The sequence below is a fragment of the Hippocampus zosterae genome, chromosome 8 (assembly GCF_025434085.1).
Source record: "Hippocampus zosterae strain Florida chromosome 8, ASM2543408v3, whole genome shotgun sequence".
In the NCBI taxonomy this organism is placed as follows: Eukaryota; Metazoa; Chordata; class Actinopteri; order Syngnathiformes; family Syngnathidae; genus Hippocampus; species Hippocampus zosterae.
The window spans coordinates 9,330,491-9,345,922 of NC_067458.1; the positions used below are offsets into that span (position 1 = coordinate 9,330,491).

General features: G+C 40.6%; 1 protein-coding gene across 2 annotated transcripts in view; it reads left to right on the forward strand.

Annotated features, from left to right (window-relative positions):
• Positions 1-15,432, forward strand: part of rabgap1l (RAB GTPase activating protein 1-like) — a 118,026-nt gene that overhangs the window by 75,325 nt on the left and 27,269 nt on the right. For both annotated transcript variants that reach the window (XM_052073903.1, XM_052073904.1), the window contains exons 14-17: positions 2,276-2,389; positions 5,565-5,639; positions 8,353-8,478; positions 11,407-11,550. In XM_052073903.1, the coding sequence (XP_051929863.1) occupies positions 2,276-2,389; positions 5,565-5,639; positions 8,353-8,478; positions 11,407-11,550 (459 nt within the window). The remainder of the gene's footprint in view (positions 1-2,275; positions 2,390-5,564; positions 5,640-8,352; positions 8,479-11,406; positions 11,551-15,432) is intronic.

Genomic DNA, 15,432 nt, shown 5'->3' on the forward strand with positions numbered 1-15,432 from the left:
GGTTCAAATTGTTACCAGATTAGCATCCATCCATCAATTTCCGAATCCCTTTATCCTCACCTGGGTTGTGGGCGTGCTGGAGCCTCTCCCCCAGCTGTTTTTGGGCAGTAGGCGGGGTACACTGGTTGGGTGAACTGGTTGCCAGCCAATTGCAGGGCACACTGAGACAAACGGCCATTCGTGCTCACCCTCACACGCAGGGAAATTTTAGAGTGTTCAATCAGCCTGCCATGCAACATTTTGGAATGTGGGAGGAAACCTGGAGAAAACCCAGGCAAGCACGGGGAGAACATGCAAACTCAACACAGGAGGGCCGGAGTTGGAATCGAACCCTACACCTCTGCACTGTGAGGCCGACGCTCTAACAGTCGACCATCGTGCCGCCCAAATTTACATTCTCTGTAATCTTTGTAGAATAATGTTATTCTGTGATGCTTCTGAAAATGTTGTTCAGGAATCTCATTAAGGGGCTTACATTTTCTGTGAGGTTAAAAATAACAGAACAGTCATACACAACATTGCCTTCATACATACAAAGCTGTTTGGTGTTTGTGTGGCCTAATGAACATAAGGCACTTTGTCACTGTTATCATCATTTGTAGCAGATAATGCACATAAAGACCACCTCCACGTTGCAAACCTTATTAAGACACGGCATGCAAGCTTGCCTGCAGCGTGCATAGTATCCAATGGGACATGAATTAAATGTCTACACATTTCAATTCTGTGTCAAAGTTCTGGCATTCCAGGGATGTACTGTACCCGATTTCTTCTGCATTTTTCTGGTCCTTACTATTCCCTTAATATTCCCCAAACGTTTAGATGAAAACCATCCAATTGTATGTCGTGTGTAAGGGAATCAAGAACTAAGTCACATTTATGTCTTCCTCCCTGGAATCTTTATGCCAAAAGGTCCGTCCATCTTTTTTCAAAAGTGCTTATCGTATTAAGGTCACAGGTGAGCTGGAGCTGATCTTATGTGACTTGGGGCTTGAGGCAGGCCACACCCTTAACTGGTTACCAGCCAGTCGCAGGGCACTTACTGTTTGGACAAACAATAATTTGCATTCACACATATGTGCTGTACATTTTAGTTATTAGTTAAGCTAACATGAATGTTTTTGGAATGAGAGAAAGAGTGCGTCCCTGGGGAAAGCCCACACAACCACGGGGAGAAGACGAAAACACCCCACCGATTTGAGATTCGAACACAGAACCTCTCAACTGTGAGATATGCGTGTTCGCCGCCGTGCTGTTCTCCTTTTTGCGTATTTCAAAGTAACGATCCGATCCCAAGATACAATTCTCTTAATTGTTTCCGAGAAGTACAGGCGGCTTGTTTTTCGTCACGCCGGAACACAAGGGAGGCGTTTAACATTAATGATGCAGCATGTCAGTGACCTAAGGCATACAGTCCAGCCAGAGTGATAAATAAATATCTTCACTGACTGAGAGAACAGAGTCCTGCAACAGATGGTACGGCTCCAACAGAGGCTCGGTCCTCCGCATCATCTAGTCACTTTGTGATTTTATGATTAAACAGATGTGAGCGGCCGAGTCCACCGAAAATCTGTGGCAAGAACCTTGAACTTGAAACAACTAGAGTTGCTGCAGTTTCAAAAGAAAAGGGAGTCAAATACAAGTCGATTGAAGGGTGAAGGATCTGGCTCGATGACTGCACGAGCAAGATAACGCCTTTCTGGGAAATCATACCGGCGCTTTTTTTTTCTTTTCGTACTGATGTAGAAATGGAAGATGGCATTTCTGTCTCGTTCTCTCTGGTGTCTTGATATTCTTGGCCTTCAGTTTCTCTCTGATACACACATCAAGGCCCCTTCGGGTTGAGGGATGGTTCAGGGAGGTTTTTGCTCTCAAGACAAACAGTGTGAGTGAAAACACCAATATGGTGCGGTAAACTGTGATGAAGCGTGAGACGTGTGTGTGCGTGTGATCAGATCTGTGCGGCTGAAGTTTGGAAACATGGAAACATTATAACATGTTTTATATCCTACTGAATTGAAAAAGGATCATAACTTTTTACTGATGACCTTCACCAAGTATGCATGTTCAGAGTCGGTTTCTTCGCACAAAATCTCACAGAAACCGAACCGATTTACACCCAAGTTTGTGGGAGTGTCTGTTTATCTTTCCTTGGAAAAAAAGAGGGAGAAAATATGTGTGAGTGTTGAATACGTGTTCTATACATTCAACTGTCGATGAGTTTTCCAGTGTTTGTGACACATTGTGTAATCCTGCACTGCACAAAACATTTCAGGATTCAGCTCAGGAGGGAGTGATCACTCGAGACATCCACCGTACCTTCCCTGCCCATGACTACTTCAAAGATTCTGACGGAGATGGACAGGATTCACTCTACAAGATCTGCAAGGTAAGAGTAAAATGTCAAACTGAATTTAGCATCCTTGCTGTGTCATTCGACGATCGGTAAAATCGGTAAAAGCGATCGGTAAAATCTTTCAAACAAATTTGAATCAAGCAGATGTTGACGCCAAACCCCTATCACTACAATCCAAATGGACTCCTCGGAATCAGATTCCCAACGTTATATTACAAGGATGGATGGATGGTTGAAGAGCTCTGTCATTGTGTTTATCAAGATTGGAAAAGTCACTTGTTTGCACAAAATAATATTTTCTTGCGGTTATCTCTGACAGCTACTGTATGTGAAGAAGATCTTAATGGATTCAATACAGCCATTGCGTTGTCCTTAAATTCGCTTTGTCAAAGGTCCCCGACAAATATCATCTCTGTATATGATCACTTTCAATTAACAGATATTCAATATCACCAATTTCAATATCTGGTGACTTTATATTAAAAAGGGAACCTACATGGAAAAAAAAAAGTACAGCAACAACATCCACGTTCGCTAATCTGTGGGAGAATCACAATTGCTTACGTGACAAATCTGTCCAAAGTTGACTCCTGATAATCGTCAACATAATCGCTGATTTCATTAAAACTCCCACTGCCGCTTTCATTCATCATCCGTACGACTGAGGCAAAATACCTCGAACGGATGCAATATTGGGTGCCAGGATACACAATTGTGGCGATCACAATTGTGTTTTATCTAAAAGTCAAATGTAGTTTTTGATAATGGATGGGTAGATAACTGAATAATGAATGAATGAATGAATAACTAAATGGTCACATTTTTGTATTTTGTACTATCAGCACTGTGGGAGGACCTGTCAGGGTGGGTTTACATCCGGTCTGAACCCAAGTAGGTCAGTGGTGAGCTGGCCTTCATTTGTATGCAAATTCATGTAGATTTGCTGCTGATAAGGTTGGCCGGATCTTGAGGCATGAGTGGGTTACAGCGCAGGGGATCCAGGACCCATTGTAAATTGTTCATCTGCACATGAATCTACTCGGTAATATGCGGAGAGTCGTTAATTTTCTAACCTTTTATTCTCCAGGAAAGGTCAATTGGGCTGTGTGAACTTTTTTGGTGACAGTCTGCTTCATTTTGTTCATGTTCCATTCTGCCCCGCTTCCAACTATCCTCTACAAGAATGGGTTTTTGCTTAGCATTCAGGGTTAAGTGTCTCTCTCCTGGAAAATTGGGACTGTTTTAAAGAAAAGGGAGGAAAAAAAGTGAACGTTTATTCTCACTTAGCCTCGTCAAACCTGTCAGATCTCCATAGAGTTAATAATACGGATATTTACTTGCCTTAAACTGATGCTGTTGAAGTGGTCATGATCAAGTCTTGATTGAGGGCAACTTGTTATCCTGCCTTCATTTCTGTCATAGTAACCCTTGCATGCACCCTGTAACCTGATAACAAGATAAGCTGTCCACTGAAAGGGTTCAAATATAGCGACAGCATTTTTTTGTGCATCACTTTTTATTCTGAGGCTTACCCTTCTTGAATAACAACCATTTCTTTGAAAATGACAATCGCCTCTTTACAGTGTCTGTATCACGAGAAAACGTGTTGCCATTTAAATGAAACAGAAGAGTATAACTTATTGTCAGCGAATACCTGTTGGACCAAACGGCTTGTTTGATCACGGATGGGCAACGTAAACCGTGGAGGAGCGCACAATTCTTTGTACTTTAATATCATATCCAAAGTGGAATGCAGGCAGATTTTAAGAAAGAATTAGAATTGCCTTGAAATAGGTGTCTGGTTTACAATAGAGTCGAATACTTCAGCCTGCTGAGCCTGTTATGTACTCCGGCGAACAAATTTAGCTTTCTCCCACCAGGACCTCCCCCATCCATCTGTCAACCAACATGTCACCTTGCTGAGTTGGGGAATGTGTGAATACCACACTCCATCAAGCATGTCAGCATGGAGATTATAGTCCAGGCAGTTCCACAAGACATCACCGTTACCTGTACATCAAAGCCGAAATTAGGCAAATTTGTCAAACCCTGACGTCTTGTACTAATTATGAAGAAAGGGGCAGTAAATCAGATACCTGACTGCTGATTCACTCAATAACTCAGTTTTGGATGCATATATCCAGAATAAATGATGATGTGTATTTCAAAACATTTTCATTTTCACAGTTAAACATTTTGATGTCACGATAATTTTGTTTTTAAACTGTGGATTTGTAATACAGGTATTGTGAAACGAAATACTTGATGGCTCAAAATAAGCGGTTTCGCATCCGTTTGTGAATCGAAATTGGTATTTTGCACGGAGCTCCGAACAGCTATAGAAATCGATGAACATTTGTTACACCTGTAACACATATGGATTCTTCCAAATATTTTGCACAAAAAAAATCATCAGCGTGGCTGCCGCTTACCAAGGGCTCGTTCGGAAGTGGGGAGCACAGCAGTGCCAGTGGCTGCCTCATAACTGATCGGGGGACAAAAAGTTATTTTGAGCCTTGTACTATCTTTTGGTTTCCCCTTAGTTTTTAACCAACAGACAGTAATACTTCGCAGTGTTAGCGGATATTTGTTACTGATAAAAGACAGATTGAAAAATGTTAAATCTCAGAAATACATGTGAGAGTTCAATATTTTCTCTCTTACTTGTGCAACACCAGGAACGCACACAAATATAGAACTAAAAGCCTAACTAAGCCGAACTCTGTTGTCATTGGTGCAGATGCAATGAAATTGGGTCATATTTGGACTTAGAATACATAATACCCATTACCTGAATTGCTATGCTTTTGAAGCCGGGGGTCTTCAACCCTGTTCCTCGAGGGCCACTGTCCTGCCTGTTTCCCGTCTTCCCCTGATTCAGCATCATTATTCAGATTCTGCAGACCTTGCTAATTTTCAAGGAGCAGATTGACGACCCCTGCTTTCAAGTCGAATAATAAGAGTGACTGCGATGAAATATGCAACACTGGAGCATACTCAAAAATCAATCTTCTGCAATTTAAAAAAATAAAATAAAAGTGTCTTCTTAGTTACTAAAAATCTGAACAATTCCTAAAATATTATATTGCTGTCAATAATACCGTTATTGTTACTAGACACGTAAATATTGCGCATAGCTATGCAGTGTTGAATTGTTTGATAAACTATTTTTATTACCTGTTTTGTTTTGTTTTCCTCTGTCTTTAAGGCCTATGCTGTCTACGATGATGAAATTGGTTACTGCCAGGGTCAGTCATTCCTTGCAGCTGTTCTGCTGCTACATGTAAGTAAACCTCCACGCACACACACACACACACACACACACACACACACGCACGCACAAAAATCAAACGATCACAGTCAAGCACATAGCTGTCATCATTTAAAGTACCTCACCCCAGGTACAGTTCAGCTGTTGCAGTATGCTTCTCCTGACATTTTTATCAGCGCGTCTTCGCACAAGGTCCAGAGAGCTTCCACAGTATTAGTGGGAGCTCATTGTTCCAAGCTATCAATCAGGAGAAGAGTACAGAAGAATTTGCAATGTTAATAAGTTTGAACAAAAAGTGTTTTTGTCATTGTTGAAAAAGACAAACTGGTCAGATAAGCTGTCAAGAGGTCAGCAGCCACACTGAAGTAGCTTCAGGAATGTCAGGCAAGCACAGGTCATGTGAATGGCTGCTTGGTTCAGTGGGTAAAACAGTTGACATCTGATACGGGGACCGCTGTTCAAATTCTGGTCAAGGCAAATGGTAACATCTCAAGGTGAGACCCTTTACACTGCATGCATATTTCCAGCTGAGTTGTAGGAGAAAAAAAAATATTGATACGTTTGTGGAGTGGTCAAAGTGAAAGTCCAGATGTGAATCCAATTGAAATGCTGTGGCATGACCTTAAAAAGGTTGTTCACACAAGGGACTAAAGTCATCTGCCAGGTAGTCAAAATGCTTGATTTCAGGTGAAGCTGCTGAGGCTGGCAAACTAAATAAAAAACGAACCGCTCCAAACACTAGTCAGTGTAAGCACAAAACCTTCGGGATTCTGTTAGAAACAGCCACGGTGCCAGGATTTTTTTTCTCTCCTGGGGTTTAGGAGCTTAAAGGGGACATGACCGATTGGAGGTTTACTTTATGAAGTTGTTCTCGTTTTTTTTCTTTTCAGTGAAAGCCTGATACACAGCTCAACAGTGTTGAATTTCACAGGAGTCTAAACAAAATTTGGCCAAAGAATATGCAACAAAATACTCGTGACCACGCGGCAATTACAAAATCGTTAACCTAATCACAAGCAAATGAAAGAATCGATCCGGTCATGGGAGTGAGCTATCAAAGGAAAGACGGCTGATACAAAGCAGCCTGTCCCCAACCATTTTTTGCCCCACGGACCGGTTTAATATCAGACAATATTTTCAGGGACCGGCCTTTCAGGTGTGACTGATAAATACAACAAAATAATATGATATGACCTGCAGGAAAACAGTGGTGTTTTAGAAACTTAATAATAAACCCAAATCATGACAAGAGGAACGTCCTACGTGGCCATAACACTCTGTGGTCGTTGTGGTAATGATTAAACACGCTTTCAAAATAATATACACCGCAAATACAAAGTGCATGAAAAATACAACTCACCATCGCCGCATATTATGCAGAGTGGGCTTGGTGCGTGGGAATCTCCCCATGAGATAAATCCGTGTCTTAAGTAGGACTCCTTATACTGTCTATTAAATGTCGCCTTTTTTTTCTTGGATGTTGTCAGCTTCTCTTCTGTCGCCTGGCTGGGCCTTTCCCCATTCCCAAAATCATTTTTTTTTTTTACTCATTTTGCTAACTCCCTGGATCCATTTTAGCGGTAACCTATCACGTGACCGAGAAGCGCGCCGTGACCTGCGTCAAGAGTGACATACTGTCGAAGGATGTAAGAGAGAATCTGGTATTTTTTCAAAATACAACATCTTTCAGATTCCAAATAAATAAAACAGAAGTAATATAACTTATTTATTCTTTCTTTGCGGCCCGGCACCAAATGACCCATGGACCGGTACCGGTCCGCGGCCCTGGGGTTGGGGACCACTGCTACAAAGGACTGCAAACACTAGTGCAAAAATGTAGCAAGAGTGGGAAGTTAGGGTGTTGAACAGAAAATAAAACAGGCAGGCTCAATATATTATTATCTAATAAATTATAATAACATAAAATGTAATTGTATATACTGTATATATGTGATGTGTGTGTGTGTGTGTGTGTGGCTTTAAAATTATACTATTCCTCCATTCGTATGGGGATCCGCATTTAAAGTTGTGTCTAATTGGTGAAAGGCGGGTAAAAGCAAAAAAATAAATAAATATTCCACACGAAACTCATTGCACCTCTTTGAGATGCGTATATCGCACGTGCTATTATCGTGGTGACGATATTTCGATACATTAAGCAGCCCTAGAAGTTGTGAGGTTGTGTGGATTACACATTAGCATGTGTAGAGGAAAAAGGCAGGCAGGTTCAAAGAGAAAGAAGGAACAGAGGTGATAGAGAAGATGTGCAGAATATTAAGAGGCGCTCAAGTTCACATGCAGCACATTCAGCCCCAAGCATAAAGTGTCGCCGATAAAATGCCATCTCATCCTCAACCTCAGTGTGTGTGTCTGTATGTGTGTGTGCATGTGTGTCTGTGTTGGAGAGCGAGAGACTGACTGTCTTTGTATGAGACTGCACATTCCATGAGACTCACTAGAGCTTATATTTTCATCCATAGATGCGGTAATACATGTTATTCACACATTTGTTCAAGCCAAATGTAATTTTACAAACGTAATCGCAGCTAGCTCGCAGTAAACATAGTCCCCCCGCCCTCCATATGTCAAGTCACAAATGTGTTGAGTTACTGAACCTTGCAGTAAAGATGAATTGTCAATGTTTGGGAACCATGCGCGGCAAATGATACAGATACAGAGACATAGTTCAGATTTAGAAACATATAAATTATTACTGTCGTTTCAGATGCCTGAGGAACAGGCCTTTTGTGTGTTGGTGAAAATCATGTTCGAGTATGGCCTCAGAGCTCTCTACAAAAACAACTTTGAAGATCTTCACTGCAAGTTCTATCAGCTTGAGAAGCTCATGCAGGTACGTGGCGACGCAATCTTTTTCACATGATTGAAATTGAAACTCTGAATTAATGCTTTGTAATATGTAAAGCCTGCCTCGATTGAGTGACAGCTATTTGCACATAACAAGGGTTTGACTGCGGTTTAGTTTTGTACATTCCATTGTATGTTAATTTAACGCCTCCTGGCAAGAGCGAGAAGAAAAGAGAATTTTAAGAAGTGCCAGATAGCGAAACAATGTGCCACACTATGATTACAATTACAATGTTTATTAGTCTACATTTTTTCCAGATTATAGGCATATGCTGTTTTTCTTCATTTTCCTAAATCATCAACAATAACTGTTAATTATCTTTTATAATATTTGGTATTTTATCAAACAGTCATAATGATAACGGTAGTTCATTTCTGCAAAATTACTCAAATTACGGTGTTCCAAATTATTAAGCACAACAATTGAATTTAAAAATAGATTGCAAAGAAATCGAAACAAAATCTGATGTCTCTTGCAAAACAAATGGTTAATTTGACCGCAAAACATGTCTGTCAATCAAAGTACTTGAACGTCGGGACCGCTCGTTGATGTTACGCTAACGTCCACGGTTAGTTGCTGCCTTTTCTGCACGTGTTCTTCCGACTGCAAAGACGCAAGCTGCTTCAAATACCTGCTTGCTGCCCGTCAATTGTTTTTTTTTTTCAGCTGCCCTCTTTATACGATGCATTTGCCTGACAGAAAGAGTCCTTTTTATGCTTTTATCAGAAAGAACCCACTTGCTCGCTGAGTCACACTCTTAATTATTCTCCAGTACACTGATTCTCTTGAATGATTTTCTTTCAAAAAGCATTATACTATCAAACACTGTTCATCAGCAAAAAGAGCCTACCTTCCTCCTAAAAACTGACTTGAATCACTCAGTTCTACGGGGAGAAAAAATATGCAATCACCCCGCAATTTCTATTCCCAAAGCTAACACCTGCATCAGATTAGATCGGCTCCTTAGTCTGCAGTTAAACGGGAGCGACTGGGAGAGCTGTTGCACCAAGCGGACTGACATGAATCAGATGCTGCATTCGGGATCTGACCTCAAAGCGTTCGACAACAAAGATGGCTAAATTGTTTCTTGTTCCGCGTCATAACACGTGATTACTTACAGCAAACCTTCTTCATAATTTCCTTAATTTATATAAATAAAAGAATATTACATCTTCAAAGCATTTCATTCATTTCATCAAATAACTTCATGCAGGGAGATAATGGCATATCTTCACGCAGTCACTATAATACACATTGTCTTGTATAAAGTTATTTTGACGAACTAATAAATATAAAATAATAATAATAATAATGTACCGGTAGTAGTAAATAATGCTGAATATTTGTTGATAATCTTTGACTCCTTGGAGTCACCATTGTCGAGTGACGTCACTTTGAAATTGGTTTCTGAACTCGGTGTCCTTTTTTTTTTTTTCTCTCGACTTCTCAAATTGGACCTCCTAGTTCTTTCTCATCCAATTTTTCCGAATCGGATGTTGTAAAAATCCAATTTCCCACCTTCCTTGAATCCATCAATGGCTCCAACGCGAGAGATTTAAGAAGAAAACAAACTTGCCCCTCTCACTGATGATATGGGGCTGCATGTCAGGTAAAGGGACTGGGGGAAGATGGCTGTCATTGTACAGTTGCTTCAATAAATGCAGAAGTTTACATCGACATTTGAGAAACTTTTCTCATCCCTTCTATTGAAAGGACATTTGGAGATGACGACATCATTTTTCAAGATGATAATGCATCTAGTCATCGAGCAAAAACTGTGAAAACAGTCCCCGAATAAAGACGCACAAGGTCGATGTGATGCACTGCACGTAGTTCGGATCGCAAAATCTGAAGAAAGTGATCCATGACAAGGCTATAACCTGCAAAGCTGATCTGGCAAAAGCAATCACAGGAAGTTAGAGCCAGATTAATGAAGAGTACTGATGTTCGCACCCTCAGTGCCTAGGAGACTGCGAGCTGTTATAAAGGCCACAGGTGGTGAATCAAAGTGCTTGTGGCGTGTTGAAGTGTTCTTTTGTTGTTGTTGTTTTCATTATTCCATTTTTTTTCCTCAGAATTTAGTGATTCCATAATTTTTCCCCTTTGCTTGGTCTAAAGACATTTGTCAAAGATTCTTGTTAGCTTTACACAGGTATTGCTCAGTTTGTCAGAAAGGTTTTTGTTTAAAGGGGACATGTCAAGTAAAATGGATGTACTATGATACCTTTACGTGGGTCTCTGGCATGCTTACCCACCCATCATTAGTCAGCCATGTAATATTTCTTGGGAGCTTTTAATGTCCTCTTGCACGGCTGTGAATGAATGAGCTCTTTGCATGTAGTCTTCCGCATTACCGTCATATGGCTCGGTCCTGTCCAGTTTTGAGAAACTGCATTATTCTACATGCAATGTTTTGGGGATTTGTCCAAACTCATAGTCAAGGTGCTTAATTTCAGTATTCTTCCTATCATTGTGTTTACATCAGATATGTAGTAGCAATTTCACTAGCGATTCACCCCCCGCCAACCCCTATACTTGGATAATTGTGGTTTTGTCCCAATGGATTGGCCTATTCAACTGTTTTTTTTCAGTATTTTAAATTATTTTTTTAAACATTTTTTTGTTTTGGTTGTTTTTGTTTTCTTTGCGAGGGTTGGGGGGCAACCCCCATTTGTGGAAAACTCCCATTGGAGGTTTTTACATAAATCTTCTCACCACATTGATAATGGGTATCAATTCTAGATGGAATTTTTGCTATTCGCAGGCTTGCCCTGTCCCTGTCTATCCTCCGCCAATAGCAGGGGTCCACTGTATTGCATAATCGTGTTTACACTGATTGTTTGCAATTGATTTTGTTTTCCTGTTTATCAAGTCTCCCGTTTTATCCCTCTCACTTTTCTTCTTCTTTTCTAGGAACAGCAACCAGAACTCTGGTCCCATTTCCAAGAACTGAACCTAGAGGCACACATGTATGCTTCCCAGTGGTTCCTCACCCTCTTCACTGCCAAGTTCCCCCTTTGCATGGTTTTCCACATCACTGATCTTCTGCTTTGTGAGGTACAGTTCGAAGAAGTGCACTACATTATACTGAAATTGGGATCGATTTTTTTCTAAGTGAGGGGAAATAGTATCAAGGAAGCAATAGGCAGTATTGCCAGAGCAAGGTTAGGATGAGCAGTTGTCTACAAAATGGACAAAGAGACATCTGAAAGGGAGTCGTTTAGTTTGGATCATACACAATAGGTGTCAAGGCCCTAAGTAGAAGGTACAGCTATATAACCATCAGCATCAATGCAAAGTGGATGCACCCTGCCCTTTGATTTGATCTTTCTACACTGCCTAATCAGTCGTGATTTGCCAATCAGGCTTTTAGGTTGCCAAAATCATAAATACAAAGCTATTAGGAATCCTTACCCTGCCCTGATTCTGATATTTAGAAAGTTTGTGTCTGTAAAATCCTGTTCTTTGATGGTGGGTTTTTTTGTGGGTGTAATGGCATGAGAATGCCTATTGTGCATTAATAGCATTTGTCTTGTCTACAGTCCACTCGGCCATACATAACTCTATAATACAATTATCTATACACTCGGTTAAGTAGATGAGCGCATCAAAACAAACCCTTTCCCTCAGCAGCTCCTTCATATCACATCTCATGCCTAAAATTATTCATAGTGTCATCACGACGGATTAGATTACACTTTCGCTCAAATCACCTAATCCCATTCATTAAAGGTAGCATTACAGAATATATTCCTTGATTACATTTGGAATCCCACCTAGTGCCGTGATCTAGTGTTTCATCCCACACATTAAGCAACAGTCATTTTGACTATTGAATAAAACATTCAATAGGATGGATATCGATTTCGATCAACCTTTGCACAGAGGCCACGCATGCAGAAAGATTATTATGGCGAAGAGCTGAATGATACATGAATCCATGGCAGACGGGATGTTGGCACATCCTCACAGGATGGGAGTCAGGATTTTGAATCAGGGATCTGGCCTTCTTGTGTGGAATTTACATGTTCGTCTATTCTTTCTGTGGGTGTTTTCTGGGTATTTCCTAACATGCACGTGAGGTTCAACGTCAATATGATTAATTTGAACCCTGTGATTAGCTGATGACCAGTTGTGGGTGTGCCTTGCCTTGTCAACTGGAATAGGCTCCAACACAGCCATAACCCATAAGAGAATCATGAATAACACTGGTGTCAAACTCAAGGCCTGAGGGCCAGATGTGGCCCGCCAGGTCATTTTATGTGACAAAGCAAATCATTTGTGTCAACTTGCTAAAATCTGTACCGAAATGTCAGATTGCCATGTGTAATAAATAATGTTGAGATTTTGCAGTTTTTGTTACCCTGTTTACACTCACTTGAACAATAATTGAACAAACTATTGTAACTGACTGATTTCAAAACTAGTAATCTATTAATTTGTTGTGTACAAGTGATCATTTTGTGGTTTCACTGTCATAACGGCCCTCCGAGGGAAGCCGTAACTCTAAATTGGCCCGCGACTAAAATGAGTTTGACACCACTGATGTATACTGTATAGAAATTAGATGGATGGTCTTCATAGCATTAATGGAACCTTCCACTACCTTCTACAGAAATCATGCTCATAATGACTCTTCACCCTCCATTAACTCAGAAGCAATTTGTCAACTAACAGATGGGCAAGTCAACACAAATAGGGTGCCACACATTTTTTTCAACAGTTCTTGCGCTTATGAAAGTACAGTTACATGCAGTTGTTTTATTGTTACTTAAAAGCGAGAACAAGAAATGTGAATTTGAACAAGCCAAGAAAGCTATACGTGTATCTTGTTAATCATCACACCAACGTAAGCAATTCCGAACACAATTCCAATGAAGTTGGGACGTTGTGTTGAACATGCCTTATAAGTAAAAAGCTCGCCTCTTCATCTCATGTGAGGTTACAAATAGGAGTTAGAGTCTTTTTTGCTACATGTCCCAGCTTTTTTGGAAGGTGTTGCAGCCATAAAATTCTAATATAATGAGTATTTGCTACACAGAATCGTGTTTATCTGTTTGAACCTTAACTATCTTGCCTTTGTAGTGCAGTAATTTACATATAGGTCGAATGTGATTTGCAAGTCATTGTGTTCTGCTTTTATTTGTTTAACACAATGTTCCAACATCATTGGAATTCAGTTTGTACACAATATGGTTAAGTGCTGTAAAGAAAAAAAATATATTGTCTTTATTTCTATATCATGTAATGAAAATTCTTAAAACTTTAGAAATTAGAATCAATCAAAATGTTCAAAACTTCTCTGACAAATACCCTGACTCATTTTGGTGAAACATGTTTGCCCCTCTCATCTGTCCTGGCCTGTTTTTCAAAAATACATTTTCTCATTGCCTCTTTTTTTTTCTTTTCCTCCCACTCTTCCCGCCCTCCCACTTGCCCCCAGCAGAACAATAAGAAGCTTCCCAGGTTTTTCTCAGCCATTGAACCGCATGATAAGAATCTGTTCGTTAAACCTCCACTCTCATCTCCTGCTACTTTGACAGCTGTTCTCCTTATATATTATTTTCTCTACACCGTCACCATTCTGTGTTCACGGTTTCCTTGTTAAATAACCACTGTTGGAAATAGAAATACTGTAGTTAGGTCCAGGGTCAAATTGTTGCCAACCTATAAGACAGGGTTGTCAAACTCATTTGTCGCGGGCCACATTGTAATTATGGTTTCCCTTGGAGGGCCGTTATGAATTTTGGGAAACCATATAAATGTTTCATCACCTCCACATATTACCGGTACATATACAGCGCACAACCAATTGATGGCTAACTAGTTTTAAAATCAGAAGTCAAAAATAATGAGTGTTATTGCGGATTATGACAGTTTGAAATCTGGGTTCAGACTTTAGCAAGCATCATGGAACTTGACATGCTTGATTTGCTTTTACGGGCCACATTAAATGATGTGAAGGGCCAGAACTGGCCCCCGGGCCTTGACTTTGACACCTGTGCTATAAGACCTTTACAGACGAAACAGTATAAAGACTAAACGCAAATGACTTTGCGGCATTATTTTCCGACTCAAAGTAGACTTGGCTGTATTGTACACACTGGCCTGGGCAGATATGAATGTTCTAAATGTCTGACCACATGGCCCATATGCATCACCCAACAAAACCGACTCATTGTCCCTGAATTGCAAGGACAAGCACATCGGTGGCAAATGACATCGATGCGGTGTCAGTCCGGTGCAATCGATGCGGAGCATCAAAAATGAGAAGCTGTCTTAAAAGAGAAAACAAAATAAGGTTTTCACCAAATAGTCTTGTGGAATTCATCTTTCGAGATGTTCTCTGAGGTGTGGTCTTGTGAGATATCCAGTACAGCGTGATGTCATACCTGACGACAGTTCAAATAACCACGAATAGCAATAAGAAACACTTTCATCACGGTAATTAACAGCTCATTTAGTGTGAATATAACACCACGTTTAACGTGCACATGATAATGACCTACAACACAAAAGCCAGAATGAGTTCATCATTTTCAACATTGAATATCTTCCAGTGGATTTCATTCCACCTTTACTATTCCTCCTCTAATCTGCCATGTCGCGTTCCCAGTCTATAATCACAGCCCCGCTTTCTGTGCATTTATCCTCCCCTCTTGTATAAATCCATTTCCCTCTCACACGGGTTCTCCAAACACAAACCACTTCAATCCTGACTCAGCACTGTATCGCCATCTGGAGGCCCCTGCAAATCAGCGCGTGAAGACAGCACTCCCCTTGGCCTTCCTTATTTTTAGCGCTGTCTGGATATTTTTAGCTCGGTGTTGCCATGTGAACTCATCACAGAGACTAAGGAGACGTGGGTGTTCCCGCATAGCTACCAGATGTGCATTCTCTTCACGTGTCATAATCACATTTATGATGTATGGGAGAGAC